At 51.1% G+C, this 25,514-nt stretch overlaps 1 protein-coding gene across 1 annotated transcript; it reads right to left on the reverse strand.

The window, feature by feature from the left end:
- Positions 1-3,251: 3,251 nt before the first annotated feature.
- On the reverse strand, positions 3,252-24,271 carry GTSE1 (G2 and S-phase expressed 1). Its single transcript, XM_038550209.1, has 12 exons — positions 24,145-24,271; positions 23,705-23,799; positions 16,747-16,804; positions 16,020-16,644; positions 13,608-13,778; positions 12,822-12,948; positions 10,896-11,282; positions 8,022-8,094; positions 6,072-6,311; positions 4,848-5,052; positions 4,202-4,414; positions 3,252-3,728 (listed from the first exon to the last, which is right to left on the reverse strand). The coding sequence occupies exons 2-12, from the start codon at positions 23,724-23,726 to the stop codon at positions 3,645-3,647; spliced, it is 2,205 nt and encodes a 734-aa protein (XP_038406137.1). The 5' UTR covers positions 23,727-23,799; positions 24,145-24,271; the 3' UTR covers positions 3,252-3,644.
- Between the last annotated feature and the right edge of the window lie 1,243 nt (positions 24,272-25,514).

Consider the following 25,514-nt stretch of genomic DNA (forward strand, 5'->3'; position numbering starts at 1 on the left):
ATCCGCTTCCGGGGCTCCCGGCAGACGCGCTGGCCGCGGGCGAGGGCGCGGAGGTCGTCTGGGGGTGTGGCGGGGAGCTGGGTTCTAGGAAGGGGGACCTTTAGGCGGGACAGCGAAGTGACCGCATCTAAGTTTAGGAAGGTTTTTCATGGCTGCCCTGTGCAGAGGACGAGCTGGGAGCCTGGTGTGCAGCCCTTGGGGGACGGGTGCATTTGCAGGTAGACTGTGCAGCCGTTGTCCTCGTCCTGCGGAATATTCCCGGGGGGAAGTGGCCTTCCAGGTCAGCTCCAGCGGGTCAGGTGCCTTGGGCCGTCATCCACCTGCAGATGCATCTGAATGAGCGCGCATTTGGGGGAGGGGGAGACAGCAGAACCCGGACCTATTCACTGGGGAGGAGAGGGGATTGTAGGAGGCCCAGATGGAAAACCTGGACGGAGCGGGGCCGGTTCGAGGCCGGGGACGGGACGGCGGGGGGGCTGGCGGAATGAAGGGGTGGTCAGAGCCCAGCGCTAAGGCACCGCTCAGATCCGGAGGGCCCCAGCGCCCAAGGGACTGAGATCTGGGTGCACACCAGGGGCTTTGGTCCGCACAAGCAAAATCAGGCATCCTTGAAATCAGCAGCTCTCAACTTTCTTCTTTTCAGAGCCAGTGTCACATTTTTTACAGGGTGGCCCGCAGGATGCACCAACCTACACATAGAAAGCATTAAAAGAAGCCTTCTGTGATCAGTTTTTATCTTTGCCATGTGCCATGGACTCTATTATAATTTCCCATTTGGTTCTTTTTTTGGGGTTCTATTTCATTTTTAAGAACTGCTAGTGCAGTCCACTAAATTGATTTCATGTAGAGTCTGAACCATGGCTTGAAAGTGTGAAGGAGGAGATGCCACAGCAAATGCGAATACATGGGAATCAGGCCAGTAACACACACACACACACACACACACAAAGCTTCAGGTTAAAATTGTGCTAGTTTCTTAACAGTTTCTTAGACTGACAGTGGATCAGATGTTTAAACATGGATAATTATTAAGGCAAGCTGTTTTCCTGAGGACAGGGATACTTTAAGGGTCTGGAGAGAAATGAGGAAGGCCCCAAGTCTCCGTTTCTAGAAGAGAAGCAGGACCTGCCTGCTGAGAGTCATGGCCATTGGTGCAAGAGCAGACACAGGGTGAGCTCCCTGACAGAAGGGAGGGTCACAGGGCCCCATCAGGAAACAGAAGAATGACTGCTTTTTCTGAAGAATAAGAATTATCCAACAAAACCTCCAATGAGAGTATCTATTTCATCTCACACTTCCGAGAAGAGAGGAGTAGATGCAGTATCTGGCCGCCTGGCCTTTGGCAAATTTTGGGGTGAACGTGTGGTTGAGTCTGTGGCAGTGGCCAAGCTAAGGCCATTGGACATTCTGGTTCAGTCTAGAGGACTGAGTGTGGGATGGTTTAAGCAATGGGAAGACCAATGATGTCCCAAGTGCCATCTGCCAACAAGGATGTGAGGTATGTAGATTTCAGAGATATGCACCAGGAAATTAATGAAACACTGGAGGGTGGCCCTCTAGTGGCAGCCAAGGCATCTCACACTACTGTGCCGAGAGCACCTGTCTCCAGGGCCACACACTGCACTCTTCAGTGGTGAGTGGTGCACTTGGGGCCCAGAAGCCGAAAGAGGAAGAGAGCTTGGGGAACATTTTGCCAGAATAAGCAGCTTCAGCAAGTCAGGAGGACGAAGCCAGAAAGGAAAAAGGATGATGCACATAGGGTGGGAAATGCTGCCTTATCCAACACGTGCTCTTGGGGTGGGGGGGCGGGGGGAGTATCTCCCACTTGTTTGAGAATTAAAATCTTACTACTTCTGTCCTGCCTGGGCACAGCAAGGAGCAGCTTGAATTGCAAGAAGAGTTTGACCGCTCCAGGGGCAGCCTGAGGGAGGGGTTAGGCCTTGGAGGAGGAGAGCCAGGGAGCAGGCCCAGCTCATCCCCAGTTTGGATGAGATGTGGCCAGCGCCCCACTGGATGGTCATATATTAGCTAAGGTTTGATGTCCCTCCCTCACCAAACTGTCAAGCCCCCAGAAGGCAGGGGGGGTGCGGGAGCTTTACTCCCCACTGCATCCCTGGGAGAATGCAGCCTGCCTACCGTCATTTCCGTCAACATGTGGGCTGCCTGGTGGGCTCAGTAAGAAGAGCGAGTGATTCTTGGTCTCGGGGTCGTGAGTTCCAGCAGCCCCCTGCCCCGGGTGTGGAGAGGACTTAAAAAAGAATAAAATGTGAGTAACGTGAATGAATCAATTCAATTTCAGGTTTTGGGGTTTCTGCTGTGAACTGAGAGACCACACCAGACATCAGAGGACCTTTGCATTAATCCTGGATTCTAGAATTCTCACCGCCCACAGGAATAGAGATGAGGGAGGAGGTGTGGGCTGCTGTGATTCCAGTAGGTTCTCTGCTCCCCCTGGCCAGGGAGTGTACCTAGAGCAAGGTGCCCTGCTTCCAGAGTCTTACTGGAGTTTACGCATTCCCACTTCCGAGCATTCCTACCTTTAAATGTGAAGCCTTTATCTGCAGGTGCAGCGATGCTATCCATGACACATGCTTGCTTTTTCTAGATAGCACAGGACTCGCTATTAACCAGAGAAAGCTCAAAGCACAGCCCCAGCACTCTTCCTTCAGCCCTGTGTGGACCGGGGCTTCCTGGGCTCGGGCAGGAAACTCCAGGTGGGAGCCCCAAAAGCAGGTCCCATGATTACTGTCTGCTGTGAGGCCGCTGGACTAAGACAAATTTTCTCAAAAACTGAGGTATCAATACACATCAGTGGCTTCCAGGCCAGCTAGTTTTTATATTACATTAGAACGGCTTCAGGCAGGGATTGTGCTTTCCAGTGGCCCTTAGCTCCCTCTACCAGAGGGGCCCCTGCTCTGGGCATTCCTCAGACACAGCCATCACCCCACCCGGCCCCAGGTCTCACACCTCTCCCTCTGCCTGGCCCCCGCCTCTCTGGAGCAGCCTCTCCTCTGGGTGTGGCCTTGAATGTGCGCTGGAAGTGCAGGTTACTAGGCCTGCTGCAGACCTGGGTGGTGGGGCCTGGGGTCTGCATTTAAGACAATTTTTCTTTAAAAAAAAAAAAAAAGACAATTTTTCTTCATACTTAATTTTGAAAATCACTTATGGAAACAGTTTGGATAACCTAAATCCGATAATAATAAAAATAGTTAACGCATGTTTAAAAATCAAGATAACCTTAAAAACCAAGCTGTGCTTCAATACGTTTTCATTTATTTTACAATTTAATTTAAAATCTAGAATATTTAACTTTTCATACAAACTTAATTTTAAAAATAGTCAATTGCTTTTTACATACAAAAGATTCAAAACAAAATTCTTCATCTGGAGTGATTACAACTCCATGCTCCTGCTGGGTCCTCAGGGCAGAGAAGGGGTAGTTGCCAGGCAGCAGTGGTCTCAGGAGCCCAAAACCCCAGTCCTACCGCACACCCCCCCCCCCCCCCCCCAGGCACAGTACCACTACTGAGGTCTGATATTTCCCCCCAGTACAATTTCTCCTAAAATTTATTTCTAAGGGTTGAAAACCACCTTAGGACTGGCCATTCTCTTAACAAAGAGTAAAATGTAAAGGACTATTCTACTCAGAACTTGAGAAGTGGAGAATCCACGTTTTCCTTGTCAGCCTCGGGACTCAGCTGGATCAGAGGAGAAGCCAAGTCTATCAGCTGCAAAAGAGAAGAGACAGGAGGTGAGTGGCATGGCCATGTTGCCCCTGCCGGCTGCCCGTAAGCTCCCCGAGGACCCGGCTGCCCACGAGCCCTCTCTGACGTGGCTCAGGCCCGCTGACATTGCAACCGTCACGTCTAAGAATTTGTAAAGAGGAAATGCCACACAGAAGACCTGAGTTCTTGCAACATGTGTGCTCCCGTCACACAGTAGGCACCAAGGGACCCTAGGGTGGAGGCAATGCAACCCCCGGCCTCAGAGAGCTCTGGGCTTCCCGGGCAGGATTCCTTAGCAGGACTGGGTGTTGCTCAAACGTCACGCCACCAAGGGAGTGTGCCATGAGCCATATCACTTTAGAAGCCCCACTGGCCACTCTCAAGGGTCCCCGGGAGGTGCCCTGGGATGAGGACCAAACCCAGAACTGAGACCACCCGAGGCCGAGGTCAACACAGAACCTCCTGCTGCTTCTCACCTGTGCCACCTCATGGGGAGGCTTGGACACCGTGTTTTTGTTCATGTCTGGAGTGTTTATCAGCAGGTCGATCAGAGGTCTACTCTCAGATCCTGGAGCTGCATTTGCTTCTGGAGTATTGCCAAAGTCAATGAGAGGGTGGTCGACGAGAGCTGTGCTTTCAGCTTTCGGAGTGATGGCAAGTTGATCCAGGTTGATGTCCACGAGAAGAGTCTGGACGAGAACATAAGTTTAAAGGCACTTGTAGCATCTTTCTGTCAACCACGTTGAGGAAACCTAGGAAACCCAAGGAAGGGTGGGCCTCTCGGGGGGAAGGGCTGGCTGTGGTGTGCCCGTGCTGACAGAGTTGTCTCCACTCTGGCCACCCCCCACAGAACTCCCACCCACGTCCACCTCCCTCTGGCCAACAGCCCACCCTGGAGCTCCTAGAGACCCTCCCACTGTGCCTTCCTACTTCCTGTCCTCTGAGCCCTGGCCTTCTGATCAAACAGGGGTTGGGGTGTGGCTTCTGTCCCCATTAGAGGTGGGAGGGCCTCACTCCATCTCTGGCATGGCTAGCAGCAGAGGCCCTGGGGCAACGGGCCATGGCACCGAGTGAGCACACGGCTCTGGGGGCAGATTCCGTTCACCAGGACCGCACAAGTACCTCACTAGCAGGCCTATCTCCAGGTGGCGGGGCCACATCCAGCACTACTTCTGAGCTGATACTTTTTGAAAAAGTAAAGTCACTCTTTTCTGGAGAAAAGTTAAGTGCCTGTGGCACAGCCAACAGAGGGGAGGAAGGCTTGTCAGGTGATGAGTCCTCATGCTCAGAGGCAGCCTCACTCTGGCGTTCCCTCGTTAGTGCAGCTCTGCCGGAGACAAAGACGAAAACCTCATGAGGGGACTTCTCGAAGTGTTAGCTCTAGGATTCCCATTCTAGAGGTGGCATGTCATCCGGAGGGACGCAGGCTGGCTTTCCTCCCAGCTCCACCCGTGACAGCGCTGAGCGTGAGCAAGTCCCCTTTGGACCTCAAGCTTCCTCGTGAATTAAAATAAATGGACTGAATGGTCTCTAAGGTCCTTTAGGCTTTAAAAGTTTAGCAGCCTGCTGACAACATGGGCCCCTTTCCTGGGGGTCTGGTAAGAGGACAAATACATACTTCACACTCAGGCAGTAAGAAGAGATGCTCTGAAGAAAATCAAGCAGGGAAATGGAATAGAGTGACTGGGTGGGGAGGTGAGGCTTTCTGGAAAGGCCCCTGAGGTTGGCCCTCGAACATGGACTGCAATTGTGGAGGGGTGGCGCGCTCCAGGCGGAGAGGATGGCCAGGACAGCCCCGTCCACCGTGTGGTGAGGGGATAGCGTGGCCGGAGCAGAGGGACGCGGGAGGGGCGGGTGAGGTGGGAGAGGCAGGTGGAACAGCTGCTCAGAGCCTGTTTCTCAGGAAGCCTGAGTGTGGTCAGCCCTGGCCAAGACCCTAGCAGCCAGACTATGGGTCTCTCCCTGGTACTGGGTCGCAAAGACTGAACCAGACCCCTGAGCTCTGGATCTGAGTGGATCTACAGACCCTCTCCCCAAAGGCTCCTCCCCACGAGAGGCCGTGGCCCAACACAGGGCCATCAGGGCAGGTGCTCCCCTGCTTGCCCAGGCCAGCAGCCACCCGGGGTAGGATGCTCAGTGAGGACTGTGATGGCAGAGCAAGCAGGTGCCCTCTTTGCTTCGGAGAGCCACCGACGGCTCCTGTGGCTGTCGTTGAGCAGACGTGATGAACCTCGGCCTGGCTGGTTCTGGGCTCGCTCACCAGACGAGGCAAAATTCTGGCGCAAGAACTACCCGGGGTGTTGGGAATCGGAGACAAAGTTATTGCAGGGTTTAACAAACTCTTACCTCACAGAAGATTTTTTCTGGGGCTCAGAAGAAAGCTGCCAAGCAGACATACATGGAGGCAAAGCCAGAGCTCTGGGCATGGTTTTGGGGGTCACCGGCGGAAGGCCAGAGAGCCGACGCCTGGCAGGTGTGGGCAGGGCTGACATGTACTTCGTACTCACAGGGGTCCTCGTACCGCCTGCAAGGCTTTGTGAGGCCACCATTGATGAGCGTCTAGCAGGAGTGCTATGCACAACTACCCTGGAAAAACAAAATTGGAGTCTTCAGCAGACATGACCGGAAAAAAAAAAAAACATTCAGCCAATATGCTAATATGGTAAAAAGTCCTGATTTCAACGTAGAAGAGTCAAGCCCGCAAGGCCTGTTGGAGGTCTGCTCTGGGAAGAAAGGGCTGCCGCCAGCCCCCAGGGAGGCCCCGGTGTGGGCTTCTGGCTCCTCGATGAGTGGCCTCTCCATCCTTCTCGCAGGTTCTGATCAAATGTGATGGGCCCTTCCAGGTGGTGCCGGACAGACGCATGGAACGAGAGGTTCCAAGGACATCTGAAAGTCACCTTCTAATGGCGTCGGTATTTCTATAAGGAAATGCAGACCCCCCAGTGGGGCCTGCCTGGGCTCGCAAGCACGTTCACACACCCCAGGGGTAGCACACATGAGTAAATCAGGGTACCTGCTGCTTATTTCTCACACATCCCTCCTTCCACCCTTGGTGATACATGTGGCTTCAACAGCAAGTGAATCCCGCCCATCTGTGTGGAGCCAGCTGCTTATTTTAAAATAAAGGAGTCGAGGACATCCTACCAACATGCAGCCCACAGGAGGGCTGTGGATCACTCAAGACAATCTTTATGTGCTTCAAAAGAGTCTGAAAACAAACTTTAATATTAACTGAAGAACAAAATCACTCCAAGGGCAGGAGGGTGGGGTGCTCTAAGTCAAGCAGCCGTTCTCTGCAAGGTTCTGGAACCACTGCTGAACTCCAGCGAGAACAGATAAAAACACAAACAAATATAATCTTCAAGGTAACCCTGGGAGGTAGGAACCTCTGTCCCGTTATACAGGTGAGAGGACTGAGGCCCAGGGGTAAAGTAAGGCAGGCAGTGGCCATCTGGCTGTGGGTGTGGGAGACTCTCCGCATGGCTAATGCTGTAAGGGGAACATCCGATCCCACCATGAGGTTCCTCCCAAGTTTACACTCAAGTAAATGAAAGCCCAGGGCCACGGACAGATTCACAGAGTGCAGGCTGGTCTGTGGCAGAGCCAGCATTAGGGCCCCCATGCTGGTGTCTTACCTCCCAGCCCATCCCAGCCCCATGCAAAGCAGCACTCCCATCCCAGCTGCACCCTAGCCCCAGATACGCTACTGCCCAGCCTGAGCATGTTCACTTTTGTCCCCACTCCCAGCTGACATGCAGAACGAAGGAGTGCTGGGACAGGGCCCCTCTGACCCCAGCAGGTGGCAGTAACGGTGGTCACTGGCCCACGCCTCGCGTGCATGCATGCGCGTGTCCTGACTGTAGTACCTGCTGTGGTGAGTGTGCACCACCCCTCCCACACCCTGCACAGGTTAGGAAAGCAGGTCAGGGACGTCCAGACACTTGCACTAGGTCACAGACCAGGGATGGTGGAGCAGGGATTCAAAACCCAGTCTAGAGGGATTTTGCCCGTGGCACAAACGAGAGTCCCCTTTTAAGAGTTGTGAGGGTGGGTGTTGCCACCACCCCAGGTCGGGCCTGAGGATCGGCATGTCACGACACAGGCGACAAGTCTGTGACTATCACAAGGCGAATGTAAAGGGACACTGGCCCTCGGGAGCTCAGGCCACAACCCAACAGACCGGGGCTCAGGCCACATGTGGTCAGGCTGTGGGTCACCACATGTGCTTGAGAAGCCTCTGGGTGATGAGCAGGTCCCTCCTTAAGAGTAAAACCGAGGGTGGTCGGGGCTCCTCACCTTCCCGCCGACGTGCAGGACTGCGGCCTCTGTGCCCGATGGGACTTGGGCGTTGTGCCATCTGGGGGCTCACCTGAGACAGGAGAGGATGTGCGTGTGGTCAGTCACACGTGCAGCAAGTGACAAAGCCGCCAGCCAGGCAGCTCCCCTCACACACTGAGGGCCTGACGGCAGGGCCCTGTTCACACTGTGCCCGTGTCCCCTCCACAAGGACAGCTGGTGTCATCACCAGCACTCGCAACCACACAGGGAACACACTGCCACACAGTCGCAGGGCTGTGCGCTCTGAACAGTGTGCGGGCTCGCCAGCCTCGCCAGCACTGACTATGGGAACAGTGTGACCCAGGGAGACAGCCCTGTCCCAGACACTGTGAAGGAAGGAGAATCCATTTCAGAAGAGCTGGAGGTGCGTGAAGGGGCCGGAACTGGCAGCAGAGGGTAGCTGCTGAGCAGTGGTGGGACTGGTAGGACTGGTACATATCCCGTGGCCTCTGCAGCTCGACAAGACCTGCACACAACGCAGCTGGAGGAAAGGTGGCCAGAGGCACGCCATGGCTTTGGGCACCTGGCAAGAAAGGAAGCAAACACGGCGGAACAGAGCGTGAGCCACGGGCTGCCCTCGAAGCAGCCATTCCAGCAAACACACTGAGCTCCCTGCCGTGGATCCTAAATATGGGCTCCAGCCGTGGCTTCTCCCTCGGCGTCCACACTCACACATTCAACTGCCTGCTCAACATGGCACACGGAGCCCTGCGGCACCCCACACTCAACGGGTCCAAACTGGGCCCGGGGGCTGTGCCGGGGCTGCTCTTCCTCCAGCCCTCGCCTGATGGTCGGGTGCCCCGCAGAGGCCCCTCCACGCTGCCGCACGCTCTTCCATCTCCCAGGTCTGTCACCCCTCCCCAGACCATGATCTCTCTCCCCATCACAGCAGGGCTTCCGCCTGGCTCCCCCAGCTTCCATTCATGCCTGAGGGGAGGGATCTGCGAGGCCGGCAGCCCTGCCCCATAGAATCCCTCCGCACCACTCCTGTCCCGAGGCTCTAGGGGAGCTGGCCTGTGGCTGCCCGTCAGCCCTCACCTCTTCTTCCCCTTCCCCTCGTTCACTAACTTGGCTGAGGTTGCTAGTGTTTGTTCGACATCCACTCTCCTCTCCTTAGTAAGAAACTAGCGAGGCGGGAAGACAGCACGTCTTAGCATCCCTGGCAGGTTAGCAGTCACACGACCAAGGCCTGAGCGATGGGACATAGGTGAAAGTGGCCGATACAACTTCCAGTAAGTACTGTTGCTCCTCCTCACCTAGCCCATCCCTGCTGCTGACTGGTGAGAAGGCTGGCGCTGCAGCAGCCAGACAAGAGCGTGAGGAAGAGGAACTAATCACGGCAGAACAAGACAGAGGAAGCCCGGGCTCTCTAAAGGAGGCTTCAGGGCCATAAAGGCTGCCTGTGCCAGATGTCGCTGCTGGAACACTTCGGAACAGTCAGGCTGCCTGGGAAGCACATCTTCTTGAGGGCAGCTACAACCACCTTTTCCCTTGAGTCTGCTCTGTACAGCCTTCTACATTTTACACACTTTTTAGATTAACGTACCAGACAGCATGCCGGCACAGGCAGGGAAAGGCCAAGCCAGCCGGACTGGCTGGGGAGTGGAGTGGAATGGAGGCTGCTGGAATTTGAGGGGCAGAGCTAGATAGGTGGGAGCTATAGAGGCAGAGCTCCAGACATGGGAAGGGAGCCCCAGTCCCTGGCTGTGCAGGAAACAGCAGTGAGCGCGCAGTGAGACTCTGAAAGGCCAAGATGAAGATGGCCACCGGGGACAACTGCCACTGCTCGCACACGGCTGGGCAACCCCCATGTCCCACTGGCCAGAATGGAGACCTAGGAAGCACAAGGCATGCTCAGCAGGGACCCGGGCAGGCCACGTGTTGGAAGGGGGGCCGCCCTGTCCCGAGGGTAAAGGCTACAGACACCTGCCCCATCAAAGCTTCAAAAGAATCCTCAAAAGGATCAAGTTGACCCTCAACTTAAATGCCTTCCAGGGCGAAATTCAGCTCCTTCAAGCAGGACAACAAAGCCCAGATATTCAAAAATTCTGAACTTACACCATCTGACAGAGGATCAAATAAACAAGTGAAACAGGAAAATGTGACCATCACCTGGGAAAAAGTCACTAGAAATGGACCCCAATATGACAGGGAAGACGGCGTTAGAAGAAACAGAGGTTGAAACAACCAACATAAATATGTTCAAGAATTTAAACAAACACTGTTAGGACAAAGATGGGGAAACTACAATGTCAGAAACAAAAAATTAACCAGATGGTCTTCACTGCAGATTAGACACACCACCGAGAAAGTCTGGACCTGAAACGTCCTTTTCTTGAAACAGAAGAAAAGGTGGGGAAACCAGGCCTTCATGACGTACAAAACCACGAGAGGCAATACTTGTAATTAGACTCCCAGGAAATGAGGGGAGGCAAGAAAAAAAAAATCTGAAGAAAGAATAGCCAAGTTTTTTTTTTCCAGAATTAATACGAGTATTAACCCTCAGATCAAAGCAGCTCACAAACCCATAAGAAGGATAAACCCAAAGAAAGCCACTTCGAAATTCATAATAATCAAAATGCTGAAAAGAGTAAGAAACAGGAATTCCTGAGAGCAGTGCAGGATCGGTGACAGGACCTTGAGATAAGAATGCCACCGAGTTCTTGCCTGAAATGGTACAAGCTAGAAGATGCTAGAACCACACGTTTAAAGTGCTCTAAGGAAAAAGAAAGCCAAAACACCAGCATCACCAAAACAAACACTTCTGGAAAACCTTACATAGAATCTCTTCAATATTTTAAAAACATGAGAAATGAATGACCCACTCCTTACCAGTAGAAAACCTCGGTATCTTAAATTGACTTGTCGGCGTGGGCATGGCCCACGTCCTGCACTGAAGGTAGGAGTCACGCCTTCTTGTACTCCTGGCTGTGTTCCCCTGAGAAGGCTGAGACCAGCTGGAGCTGGAGCAGGAGCTAGGCCCCGGGCCTCTCTGTTCCGGCGTCCCGGCTCTGCTGACAGCCGCTGGGCTGGGTGCCTTGGCTGGCTCCGCCGTTCCCCCAGCCGCCGTGGCCCACTTGCTCTGCCTGCAGGATGCACCCGCAGGGCCTGTCTGCAGAGGCTGCCGAGGCGTGGCGAGTCCCGCTCTGCCTGACTGGCTGGGGTTGGATGGCAGCGGGGGACTACCCGCAGGAACACTTGCAGGTTCACTTGACCTAGCTGGAAGAGGAGACACAAAATCTGGTTATCGCTCAAGTTTATGTTGTTATTAAATTATGAAGTTACTTAACACCTAAGGAGTTTTCAAGTGAAGATTATTTTGACCATGATGATTTCCATATGAGAAAAACAGGACCCGTGAGCAACATTCTGTATGCCCATCAGGTAACGTCCTCAAACACAGGACAGGCTAAGTTGCGCACAGCTTAGCTGAGTGTGCTCTAAGGTACTGACTCTAGACACAATTACCAAGATGTATGTATGTAACTACACGTGATTTCAATCTCTCCCGTCTTCCCTGATTTTGTCAACAGCAGACATTCTACCCTGAGTGGCCAGAAGTGGACAGTGTCGTCACATGCCCCACCCCCTGGTCAGGGTGCAGGGGAGGACCGGAAGAGAAGGGGCAGTCATTCCTGGCCGGTTCCTTCAAATGCTAGGCGGTTGGGCCATAGCAATCATGGGCACTATTTAAAACAGAAAGAAGATAGACGTGGGTGAAAAGTACTCAGGTGCCGCTATGCCCCACACAGACGTCAGTCCCGGGAGGACTCCTGCAGAAAAACTCGAAGAGAAAGGCTGACGCCATAGCATTCCGGCTTCAGTGCTCCTCCCCAACGCTGTCCTGTCTGACCTAGCCATCCCCGACTACGCACACACACCATAAGGCCCACTCAACGCCCGTCTCAGCCCTTATCGGAGGTAGGAACGCAGCAATCCCCAAATCGTGCCCATGTCCTGCACCACTGCAGCCACCGACTTCACCGCCCCTCATATCACAGAACTTCCTTTCCCCACTCAGGGCCCGTGTGTCAGAGAGGCCAGGACAGGCCTTGGAGGACTCCTAGAGCCCGTGACAGCACTGCAGAGGGAGGCACCGTCCTGCGGTCTGTCCGCTGATGGAAACTTCAGTTCTCTTCACCACCACTGGGCAGTCGGGGCTGCACATATCATCAGTCTAATTCCAGACTTAACACTTTTCACAGTTTGCGAACAAACTCCACACACATGTCCACAGCAAACAGCACAGGCCTGAGCAGGGAGTCCTGAGGGGCTGGAAGGGCTCTTCCCTGGAGGGAAGACTGGAGGGCTCCCCCTCTACCACTAGATGGCGCCCTCGGCCCGCTAAGACGACCACATAGTCCGAATTGAATCCGGTTTGGGTGTGGGGATTAAATAAACGCCAAGTTTAAAAGGGTCACGTGCCCTAAATTATTTGGAACAGTCCTATTTTTAAAACCTGTGTCTGATTACATGTCCACAGGCTGGTCTCAGCGTCCTTGTGCGTCCCAGGCACCCGGAGCCTAACACCAGCTCTGGCACTGCAAGCCGCCCTCAACTAAGCCCCTGCTAAGAGCGCCTCTCCTCAGAGGACTGGGAGCATGGTGAGGGCAGGGACCCTGACACAGTGGCCCCCCTCCCCCCTCCACACCACAGCAAACCCTCCAGAACCTTCTGCAGAGTCTAAGTGAGAGTGGGCACACAGTTGTGGTCCAGGGCACAGGTGGGTCCGAGGGCGGAGAGCCCCACCGGCCTTACCTCTGCCGGCTGCCGGAGAAGCACACACGTTGGAAATCACAGCTGAAACGGACCCTGAGGAAGAGGACTTTCTCGAAAGACTGCCAGCACAACCAGGTCGTTTCAACAGGGTTTTCTTCAGGCCCAACTGAAACAAAATGTTTAAAAAAAAAAAAAAAAGAGTCACCAAAGAGTTCATTATCCACCTGTTACTTTTTTATGCAAAAATAGTGTTTTAAAATAATTTTTAATAATTTAATAATTGTCATCTTGAATTCAAAGGAAAAGTCCAAGCCGTCCTGCTCAAGTGCAGTCTTCAAAGCCCTGCATAGAAACACCTGGGAACTTGCGGAAATGCAGGCTTCTGGGCTCTATCTTCCCACCCCCCCACCCCCGCCTCCCTAAAGGAGTCCACAGCTGTAGGGCACAGTTTCTAGCGATTTTAACAAGTACATCAGCGGTTCTTACAGCTCAGTTTAACCACAACACCAGAAAATAAACAGCAAAGCCGAGGGCGATCATCTGTGAGCTGTGTGTCCGAGCCCTGACATCCCATCTCGTCTGTGAGGGAAGCGGGGAGCAGCACAGACACACAGACGCGCAGAGAGGCTGACCTTCCTCAGCCCATGGAGCCCTGGCGCGCACCAGGCCGCATTCTCTGCCTTTCATCAAGCCGCCTCTCACGGATGCCACTTCAACCTTTCTAAAACTTGATTTTCATCAAAGACACATTACGTGTATACATCGCTGCTCCTTCATTCCCTTTGTTCACAGGCCATGCCCACCCGCAGCCCTGGTGAGACCCACCTTGTTTGGAACGGGGAGCGATCGCTTGCCTTGGACCAAGTGGCTTCCACCAGCTGGCATGCCGGCAAGCTCTTGGGCAGCACTGGATTTGTCCGGGGGCACATCCCTGTGGGATTCCTTTTCATTTAGGATTTTCATACCCGAAGGACTAGCTGGTATCCTTTTCATAGCCTGAAAATTTTAATATGAAATGTGAAAACTGCCCTCTTTAGTAAAGTACAGACACACCAAAGCTTCGATTTAGAGCAACTGCAGGCACCGTCTTCCCCATGCTATACACATTCCTCGACTCAGCAACCAGATTGAAGCAAATATAGCAGTTCACTTCCGCCACCAAATTACCATGGACAAAAATGACGGCACTTGCTTTCTCATTAAAAACAGTAAAATAATATCGAGCCAGATCATTAACAGGAGAGAGATCCTCTAAAGCTATTCCTCAATCAGGATTATTTAAGGATGATAATGAGGAAACTGGTTCTAGTAACAAAAATTTTTAAATGCTGTATGGAGAGGAATCACTCATTAAAAGGTCGTTCCTGGGATCCCTGGGTGGCGCAGCGGTTTGGCGCCTGCCTTTGGCCCGGGGCGTGATCCTGGAGACCCGGGATCGAATCCCACATCGGGCTCCCGGTGCATGGAGCCTGCTTCTCCCTCTGCCTGTGTCTCTGCCTCTCTGTCTCTCTCTGTGTGACTATCATGAATAAATAAATAAAATCTTAAAAAATAAATAAATAAATAAATAAATAAATAGGTCATTCCTTCTAGCAGGGATGCTGCTCAGTTATAATAAATCTTGGAAGAGTACTGAAAGGCATTTTTCTTTGGACAGCAGAGTCAAAGAATAAATTTCTAACATATATAGATACAAGGGCATTCATGAAACCAACCTATGCTTATATAAATAACCCTCTATAACGAGGACAGCTAATAAGAAGCAATAGCAGCTCATAAAGTCACAGGACTGAAACAGTTAATTTTCTTTTTTCTTTATAGCACTTTTTAAATTGAGATATACCTCATGTAACATAAAACTCACGATTTAGAAGTATACAGGTCAGTGGTTTTTAGCACGGTCACAGCATCAATCTGAGAACATTTTTGTTGTCCCTGAAGGAAACTGCTAGCCCTTAGCAGTCGCTCTGCACCCCTCAACCTCCCCACCTAGCTGGCCACTAACCCACTCCCCTCTCTACAGTTTCCCTATCATGGTCCCTTCCTGTAAATGGAAGCACACAATATGTGACCTTTTGTGTCTGGCTGCTTTCACTAACCAGGTTTTCAAGGGTCATCCACATTATACTATGTATTAATATCGAGTTTCTTTATTGCCCGAGTCCACCTGTTGTCACACACACAAATCCCTGCCTGGGTCCACACAGTACAATAAGATCCACGTCACTTGCATTCTAGAGACATCGCTTTTAGAAATGTACATCCAAATGGTCTCCAGCAAAAGGAGTTTGTATGATTAAAGGAATGGCTCCAAAAAAAAAAAAAAAAAAAAAGGAATGGCTCCAGCTACTTAGGGGAAGTGATGGCCAGCGTGCCTCCTGTCCAGGTTTCAGTGTGGCAGACAAGCTTTAAGCTCAGATCAGTTCTGGGTTCTGAGAGCGGGGAGTCAGTTTGGGAGATGTGCTTGTAGAGGGAAAAGAAGCTCCCAGGCCCTTGCTGGGTGGTTTGCACTGACCCAGACCTTCCTCAGTAACTGGTTCAGACAATGGAGGCCTGGGGCCCCGGTTAGCATCAGAACTGAGAAACAGCACACGGAGGCTCCAACCTGTCTGCCTCTCCTCAGAATAGGAGCTTCCTCCCCTAAGCAGAGATGTATCAGCAAAGCTTGGAAGTAGCTGCCCTCTGGCACCTTCCCCTACCCTAGTGCCCTGCCCCGTGAACCTCCAGGAACCCCAGTGCCTCAGAGTTGGCTAGCCGTACCCCCAAAGGCCCGCCTGTCCACTGCTACTTCCAAGGACAGCTCATCTGTTTAATTCCTGGGAGGAAAGTGATCTAAACAAATTCACAGTTACTCAAGATGACTAGGTGGCTATTCCAGGAGGGGAATTTTTGGAAGTTGCTTGTCAATGCAAATGAAGTCCCTAATGAGTAGAAAATCCAGTGTTGTAACAAGCAAACGGAAAAATTTCAAATGGCATTTAGGAGGAGGTGTTCTTAAGGCATCACAACAGGAAGGCAGCCCTTGCCCCCGCATATCCACCCCAAGCCCAGCTCTCATGCTGTTCCTGCTCTGAAAGGACTTGCCATTCCTACGCTTCTGAGCCCTCAGCACAACTACATTTGCAATAACAGCTTCTCCCCGTAACAGTTTCCATCAGAACCATAAACGGAGAGGGCTAAAATGCCAGGGAGCACCGAGCTCTCCAGACAGACGTGTTGGTATGTGGATGTGTCTACCTGCTCTGGGGCCACATGAATGTTTTTCCCTCTAAAAGACAAAGCTCGGGGTGGCACCAATTTGCTGATGACCCTTTTCTGAGTCCCCGCCTGGTGTGGAGGGTGAGCAGTTCTTGGTTTCACAGGCAGAGAAGGGCAGGGTGACCGTGGGGGTCCCTGTGTCCGGGCGAGGCTAGTCTGGACAGGAGCGCTTGGCAGGGCCATGCCTGAGGGGATCTGGTTTCCCGAAAGTGGCAGTCCCCCCAAGGGGCTGTCTGACAGGTAATATGTCTCCCTCTTAAGCGACTTGGGGCTTTTCTTCATTTCATTTTCTTTCTCAAACAGGTCTATTTTTAATTTTGATTCCTGTATAAATCTTTCCACACCCTGGCTCCAAAGGTCTTCAGCTGTGACCTCTTGGGCTGCTTTGTTTTTGCTTTTGCTTTCTATCTGTAAGGCCAATAAGTGAGCTTCTTTATACACTTCCACAAATTTCTCCCCAGTGAGAGGACTCCAGGTGAAGTGACTTTCCGAAGCTGGCAAAAGAGGTTCTTTGGGAATCTGATGATTTAATTCCAAGCTGGCAGCAACGCATCTTTCTTTATGCCCAACGGGTCCAAAGAAGACTTCCTCATCTTCATTTGCACTATTTTAAATAAAAGGATTATTACTGACATTGGCATTTAAATGAAAGACTTTATTGAATGTGGTTAAACCCAAGGCAAAGGAAGAAAACAGCTCTGTTTACCTTGAAGAAGACAATGAAAGATCAAAGTCAAATTTTTCATCAGCCAAGAGAAGAATGTCTGTGGGGAAAGAGTTCAGCATTATTTGAGGGTTGGGGCTAACAAAGAGAAAACATTACCAGTCTCTACAGCTATAAAAACAATGACAAAACCTCATCCCCTTATCATTATTTATTAATTTATTTTAAAGATTTTATTTATTTATTCATGATAGAGAGAGAGAGAGAGAGGCAGAGACACAGGCAGAGGGAGAAGCAGGCTCCATACCGGGAGCCCAATGTGGGACTTGATCCAGGGACTCCAGGATCGTGCCCTGGGCCAAAGGCAGGTGCTAAACCGCTGAGCCAGCCAGGAATCCCCTATTTATTTATTTTAAAGATTTTATTTATTTTTTAGACAGTGAGCACAGCAGAGGGAGAGGGAGAGAGAGAAAGGGAGAAGCAGACTCTCCACTGAGCAGAGAGCCTGACGTGGGGCTTGATTTGAGGCCCCGGGATCACGACCCGGGCTGAAAGCAGACACTTAACTGACTGAGCCCCCCAGGTGTCCCCTTATCATTATTTTATTTTATGATTTTATTTATTCATAAAAGACACAGAGAGAGAGGCAGAGACACAGGCAGAGGGAGAAGCAGGCTCCCCGCTAGGAGCCCGATGTGGGACTTGTTCCCAGGATTCTGGGACCACACCCTGAGCCAAAGGCAGGTACTAAACCACTGAGCCACCCAGGCATCCCCCTTATCACTATCTTAATAGTCACATCATCATAGAGGGCTCTAGATTATCTAAATTTTTTTGTTTTCTTTTTAAAATAGCATCAGTAATTCTGTTTGCTAAGCTGACCCATAAATCCAAGTCCTTATCTTAAAAATATTATCTAAAATGCAATCACCAAGTCATTCAACTAGTTTTTCAAGGCTAGATAAGTCATCTTCAGGTACAGACCATTTTCAAAAGACCACCTGCTTCACGTCCGTCCGACTTAACTTCCTGGCTTACAGACTACGTAACACCTGTTTTTGTTTCAAAAACAAATCCAGAATTATTCAAATGCACAGTTGGGACTCCATAGGAATTTGCTGACGAGCAACTCCTCTTAGAGCCCACCTTGAAACCCCAGATGGAACTGCATTTTGTACCCCTTATCCACACTTCCACTACAGTCCCTTTACCAGCCCCGCCTGGAGGCCTGACTCCCTCTAACAAACCTCAGCCCCCCACCCCACCCCACCCCACCCCACCACCCATTAGTGGATTTCTTTCATGGGGCAACTGCTCCCTCCCCTAGCTCCAACACCCCATCCACACCCATTTTTCTCTAGGGCCTCCCCATCACCTAGACCTGACCTCTGTCATGGTGCTGTCTTGCTGTTCCTTAAATGTCCCTTTACCCTTCTGAAGCTCCAACTAGATTGTAAGGTCCTCCAAGCCAGAAAATGTCTAATGCTCTCACAAATTCCCTTAATGTCCAGCTAGGGGCCTGGATACTTGACAAATAATTATCGATAAATGCTGAACAGTTATTCCATACCGTAAAGCTTATACAGCACTTTAACAAATCATGTCTTATTTGATCCTAATAAACAATACAGCATACTTATTAAAATTATGAAAATTTAAAATATACTAATATCCTAATTAGATTCTAAATAGTCACTTCAATTATTCTTAATTACCCAATAAAGAAAAAAATAGAAAGCACAAATGCACAAATGAAATAAAGAGAAATAACCAGAGAGAGAGAGAGGGAATTAAGAGATTCATAATCTAGTCTGCTCAACTCCATGCACATAAACCCAAGAACTTGGCTGAAATGCATAATTTTCTAGAAAACACTATTTTTGTATTTAAATTACTTAAGTTGATTTATTTATAAAACTGACTCCAGAAGAGAGAAAAAAACTTAATAGTTCAATTACCACAAAAAACTGCACAAATTTATTCAAGAGCTATTGTCCTCAAAAAAAGCACAAGTTCCAGATAGTTTCACAGGATAATTCTGACAAATCTTTCAAGAATGTATCATTCCGAAACTATTTAGACTGCTCCACAGGATACAAAAAGAAACCTTTCCACTTACTTCTACAAAGCAAGCATAACCATACCTAAAACCTCTAGAATTAGCTCAATAAAGAAAGCTACAGACCAGGTTCATAACATAAATCCTAAATAGGATTATTAGCTAACAGAATCACCAACACATTAAACGAAAAATATATCATGACTAGGTCAAGTTTGTTTCAGGACTTCAGGACTGTAGGATGACTTACTCTGACATAATCTAATAACGTAATTGTTATATTGCTAGATCTAAAAGGAAAACCCTACATCATTTCCATCTATGCTAATAAGACATGAAAAAATGCAACATACCTTGTGGATCTTAAAAGCCCTTCATAAAAAGTAATAGATACATAACAGGTACATTTGGTCATACAAGGAAGTATCTATCTCCAGCCAAAAGCCTAAATTAGGTTTAATGGGATATGATCAGAAGCAGTCCTTCTAAAGTCAGGAGCAAATGTACCTCATCAGTCAGGACAGGCTAACTTACGCTGAAGTAACAACAAGCCCTGAACCTCAAGTAGTGTATTTCTCACTCTTAATCTACATCTGCTGAGGCTTGGGCCCTGCTCCACATCCTCCTCACTGCACAACACAGGCTGATGAAGCCTGGTCTTTGTGCTAAAGAAACTCCATACTAGTTCCTACAGACTCAGAAGTGACACATATCATCACAGCATTCCCATTTCACTGGCCACCTTTCAAGTCCCTTGAGCCAAATCCAAATTCAAGTGGGTGGGCAAGTACAATTCCAACATTTACCCAGGAGGAAAAAAAAAAAAGTAGAAAGAAGGAGAAAAAAAGTGGAAATACTGATAAACAGCACCCAAAACCACTATCTCTGTGTAAATTAACTTGCAAACCAGCATGAGGCTTACTGGAAATCTAAAGAGGAAATTCCATGAAAGCCGGGCACATGGCCATGATGTCTGCTGTCACGACAGCCGGGATGCTGTTCTGAGTACACCAACCAATAAGAGACAAGGGGAAAAATCTGGAGGTAAGAGTATCACAGTGCACAGATGCTCTGACTACAGATGCAAGAAAACCAAATGAATACTATTACAAGCAGTGAAAGGATAAAAGCAGATGCCTGAGAACAAAGCCTAACAAAAGATTAGGTAGGACAAAAATACCTATAAATAAACCTAACAACACGCTCCTGAGGCTCGCGTTCTGGTTGTTAGGAAACCACCAAGGAGTTTGAGAGCATGGAGGCCGCGCGCCCTCCCTCGACGGCAGGGAGGTTCGTGGTGGTCGGCGGAGGCATCGCGGGTGTCACCTGTGCTGAGCAGGGAGAAATACAACATGGTGGTTTTGAAGAATCAGAGTGTGATTTAAGAAGATTCTTTCAAGACGCTTAAAGTGAGAGAGAGGTTGTAGCCAGAGGAAAATGATGAAAAAAAATGGCAACCTTTTTTTTTTTTTAAGTAAGTTGGCTGACTGGAAAACTCTGTGGAGGTTCCTCAAAGAGTTAAAAATAGATCTGACCTACGACCCAGCAATTGCACTGCTGGGGATTTACCCCAAAGATACAAATGCAGTGAAATGCCAGGACACCTGCACCCCGATGTTTATAGCAGCAATGGCCACGATAGCCAAACTGTGGAGGAGCCTCGGTGTCCCATCGAAAGATGAATGGATAAAGAAGATGTGGTCTCTGTATACAATGGAATATTACTCAGCCATTAGAAACGACAAATACCCACCATTTGCTTCGACCTGGATGGAACTGGAGGGTATTATGCTGAGTGAAGTAAGTGAATCGGAGAAGGACAAACAGTGTATGTTCTCATTCATTTGGGGAATATAAATTATAGTGAAAGGGAATATAAGGGAAGGGAGAAGAAATGTGTGGGAAATATCAGAAAGGGAGACAGAACATAAAGACTCCTAACTCTGGGAAACGAACTAGGGGTGGTGGAAGAGGAGGAGGGCGGGGGGTGGGGGTGAATGGGTGACGGGCACTGAGGGGGCACTTGACGGGATGAGCACTGGGTGTTATTCTGTATGTTGGTAAATTGAACACCAATAAAAAATTAATTTATTAAAAAAAATAAAAAATAAAAAAAAATAAACCTAACAAGATATACGCAAGATGGATATAAAGAAAACTTAGTATATCATAAAAGTAGCACATCAATTAAAGGGGGAAACAGTGTATTCAATAAATGATATTTTCCCTCAGGGGAAAAATATATAAAGGGAACAAGAAGGGGTGCCTGGGTGGCTCAGTGGGTTGAGTGACTAACTCTAGATTTCAGCTCAGGTCAGGATCTCAGGGTTGTGAACTTGAGTAGGCACTGCACTCAATGTGGCATCAGCTTGAGATTCTCTTTCCTTCTCCCTCTGCCTCTCCCCCGACTTATGCGCACACACTAGCTCACTCAAAAGAAATAAATCTTTAAAATAAAATTAAAAAAAAAAGAACAAGAAAAAACCATGAGGAAATTATTTTATAATCTAGGGAAAAGAAGTCTAACTATGACGCCAAACTGGACGCCATAAAAAACTGATGGTACGATATGTAAAAAACAATTTTAAATCTCTGCATGGCAAAAATCACCTCAAGCAAAGTTAAAAAAACAATAAGCAGGGAAAAATATTTGCAGCTCACATCTCAAAGGGCTCATTTATGAACAGTGCCTACAAACTGCTAAGAAAACAACAAATGATGTAATGGGAGAACTAACAAAGGATATAAACAGATAAAATAACTGATAAAACAAAAATAACCCCAGGATTCCACTTTTCACCTATCAGATTGTCACAAAGAGGTGGTAAAACGTGGGCAAGGTTGTGGGGAAAGGGACGACTCATACACTGCTGGGGAAGGCATCACTTAGTCTAGCTGTCCTGAGAGTCCCCAGGCAACACCTACAAAATAGAGAAGTACACATGTCCTCCGGCCCAGCAAGGAGACTTGCGTGAGTACATCCCACAGACAGTCATGGTGCTGTTGGGTGCAGCAGCATTTGAAAAAGCAAGACACTGGACACAAACTAATGTACACCCACAGCAGATGGGAGAAATTATAGTCCCCTCACCAAGATGGACCACTACAGAGGTACAAGAGAACAGGAACAGTGCATGCGTTGATATACAAGGATCAAGATAAATCGGTGCCAAAACCAAGATGGAGCACAGGGTTCCATCTGCTATGAAAAAAGGGGCAATTGGCTGACAATGTACACGTATTGGCCTGGAAGATCAAACAGACCAAAGGCACTGATGGCCTTTGGGGGGGCAGCTAGGTGGCTGAGGGAGAGGCTGCAGGAAGTGGAAACAGGTAGGGGCCAGATCCTGGAGGGTTTGCAAGCCATGACAAGGAGCTTCTATTTTATCAAAGTGCAAGAGGAAGCTATGGAAGGTTTTAAGCATAAGAGTTATGATCTAACTTGTGTTTTTAAAAAGTTACCCTAGCTGCTGTGTAGAGTATCAGCAAAGAAGAAGGTGTGTCTATTGAAATCACAAATGCAGAAGTAGGTGGAAGTGAGTTAATGCACAAGTAGGTGGAGGTGAGTTAATGTGGCTGAAGCACAAGGCAGTGGCATCTGGTGGGTGGAGTTGTCAAGAGGCAGATGGATCCAAATATATTCTGAAGGTGGAAATAGCCGTACAGAATGGCTGAAGGGGGATCCCTGGGTGGCGCAGTGGTTTAGCGCCTGCCTTTGGCCCAGGGCGCGATCCTGGAGACCCGGGATCGAATCCCACGTCGGGCTCCCGGTGCATGGAGCCTGCTTCTCCCTCTGCCTATGTCTCTGCCTCTCTCTCTCTCTCTCTCTCTGTGTGACTATCATAAAAAAAAAAAAAAAAAAAAAGAATGGCTGAAGGAACATGGCCACTTCACAACTTAGCTGAGTACACGGAGGGGCCATTTACTTCCATGAGAGGGCAAAGAGCAGGCTAAGAATGGGGTGGGAGGGGGAGCACATTGAGCATGAAGGGGAAGATGCCAAAGAGGCTGGTGGATATACGAATCCAGAGCTCTGAGCAAAGGCTGTGCTCAAGACAAAACGTGGGCACCACTACAAAACAGATGGAGTTTAAAGCTGCGGGAATATCTAAAGGCCCTGGGGTGGGGGTGGGGGTGTACCAAGAGACCCCAGACCAAGTGCTGGGGAGGATTAGCTTCAGAAGACAACAGAGGAAGAGGAGCCTGCAAAGGGATGGATAAACCAGCCAGAGAGGTGGAAGGACTTGCATCTGTATGCCAATGATGAGCAGGAGCAAAAGGACCGGCACAAAATAAGGCTACGACGGGGAGGGGGTGACATTAGGGGTGAAGTCCTCCAGAGCAGCAGCAGGGATTCCGCATGCACACTGAAGGGACTGGTACTTGAAAGGGAGGAAACAACAGGAAGGAGAAAGGATGCAGCAGCATTTACCTTTCTAGATACAATGAACAAGTGATCAAACTGGCAAAGCTTGGGGGGGGGGCGGCTTCAGTGTTAGGGATACCCAGTCCCCCCGCCTTTCCGAGGTGGTGAGGAGCAAAGGATAGGAGGATGTCAAAAGGCTTTAGGGGAGTAAGAGTGTATGGCCTTACACTCATTTTCCTGAGGCTGCATTCTCACGCTGACGCTCAAGCCAGACAGGAGAGTCACGGGGATCCTGCACAAACTCTTAGCGAGCAGAAACCAGCAAACGAACACAAAGAGAAAACATCACATCCGACCCCTCCGGTATCTGGGTGCTCTCGGCACTGGCTGAACACAGCAAGACGGGGTGGGAAGAGTCTAGAACTGGGTGGGAGGGAGGAGGGGGGGAGGCAGAAAACTGGAAACTAAGGACACTAGATGGATGCAAACCCCTTGAAGACGTGGACGGTGAGCTCGGCCCACTCCTTCACCGAACCATCTCCCTGGACCACGGCGCTGCGGCCGCACGCACGTACCGTCCTCCTTGGGAACATCCATCTCTGCTTCTCCTGGCTGCCGGAAGGGCCCTCCGAGGTGTCCTCCTTCCACGGGGAGGGCTGTCAGGGAGCCACTGCGGGGAGGACCGGGCCAGTAGGTGAGCAGGTGTCGGGGCCCAGCCCCCCACCACCCCACCCCCAGGTCCGCCGCGCCCGGGTCAAGGCCGGGCGGGGGCACAGGGCGCAGGCGGCTGCGGCCAGGTCACGGAGGGCAGTGGCGGTCGGAGGCCTCGGGAGCTGCAGGCCGGGACCCTCCGCGTCCACCCCCCAGCCCCCCCGGGGCCTCGCGCCCCCAGGCCAGGCGCTCCGGGGGCCCGATCAGCCCTGAACCCCGCGGACAGGCACAACGGAATCCCCCGCGCTCGGGGCAGCCCCGACCGGATGCGCGAGGGAACCCCGCGACCGTCCGCCCGACCTACCGGCGACCCCCAGCCGAGCGACGGCGACACCGGGCGACCCCTCCCCAGCCCCGGGATTTAAATGTGGCGCGGCGGCGCGGCGCCGGCCTCCGATAGGCCGGTTTGAAGGCGCTCCGCGACGTCACCGCGCCCGGTGCATCCTGGGGGCTGCGGGCGGAGCCGCGGGGAGGAGGGGCGCGGCGCGCGTGCGCACTGGCTCCGTGCTCGCTGCTGGGCTGCGCATGCGCAGAGTCAGGCAGGCTCCCGCTGGGTTCCGCGGCGTCGCCCGAGTGTGTCCCGCAGGCTCGGCGTCACGCGCGGAGGGACACGGTTCCGATGCCACCTCTTTATCTGTGAAGCTACAGACTTCATTTCCTAGCTAGGGCATCGATGGGAAGGCCGAGCGACGTCCGTGCACCTGTCTGCTTTGTAAAGCAGCGCGCGCCGCTTGCTGATGCGGGCGGAAGGCGGGGGCCCTGCCCCGGGGAGCGCACGGGGTGACCGGCTGTGTGCCCCTGCAGCAGGGGAAGCCAAGCTGAGTGGTGGCCTGAGCATGGCCAGAGGTGGCACAGAAGCCTGCCCTGGGCTTCAGGGCTGCTGGGGAGCTGGGTGCGTCCTGCGGGCAATTGGGGTGCGTTGGAGGGGTGCGTGGGGTCCTGTGGGGGGGGGGGTCTGCACGGGACAATGCACACGTTGGAGCAAGATCCCTGATCTGAGCGGCACAGAGGACTGACTGGCGAGAGGGTCAATCAGCGGCAGCTTGAGATTGACCTCACTTGAGCCTTAGACTGGGAGCCAGGTATAATACCCACCCCATGGCCTGGGGTAGGGGGGATGAGGGGCGCCGTTCAGGACACAGTGTCCCTAAGCCCTTGCTCTAGGCATCCGGGACTGGTGGTTGTAGGGGGAGGTAGGAAGGAGGAGCCTGGGATGCCCCCATACGGTCTGCTCTGGGAAGGTCTGAACTCCAGAGGGAGAGCACCATTTTCAGAGGATAATGAGCTCTTTATTTGGGGGCAGGTTGGGTGGAGAGTTGTCCAGGGGGCAGTCATCCTGGGCCCAGGACCTATGCCAAGAAGCCTTCCAGGCTGGCGGGCATCTGGACTCCCGTGTCTCTGGTTTCACAGCATCCACACCAGTCACCCCATGTTGTTCTGGCCCTTCTCCACTTTTTATTTTTTTAAAGATTTTATTTATTTATTCGTGAGAGACACAGAGAGAGAGAGGCAGAGACACAGGCAGAGGGAGAGGCAGGCTCCATGCAGGGAGCCCGATGTAGGACTCGATCCCCAGGACTCCAGGATCACGCCCTGAGCTGAAGGCAGACGCTCAACCACTGAGCCACCAGGTGCCCCTCTCCACTTCTGATCCGGCTCCCCATGAGACTGAAC

This window comes from Canis lupus, chromosome 10 (genome assembly GCF_011100685.1).
Source record: "Canis lupus familiaris isolate Mischka breed German Shepherd chromosome 10, alternate assembly UU_Cfam_GSD_1.0, whole genome shotgun sequence".
NCBI classification, from domain to species: domain Eukaryota; kingdom Metazoa; phylum Chordata; class Mammalia; order Carnivora; family Canidae; genus Canis; species Canis lupus.

Excerpts from the sequence above, each read along its gene's own strand:
- GTSE1 (XM_038550209.1), bottom strand. The coding sequence starts at position 23,726 with ATGGATGTTCCCAAGGAGGACG. Across the intron at positions 12,949-13,607 it reads CGCTCCCCGTTCCAAACAAG|TTGGGCCTGAAGAAAACCCT; the intron begins GTGGGTCTCACC and ends ATTTTGTTTCAG. Across the intron at positions 4,415-4,847 it reads GAGATAGGCCTGCTAGTGAG|ACTCTTCTCGTGGACATCAA; the intron begins GTACTTGTGCGG and ends GTTCTCGTCCAG.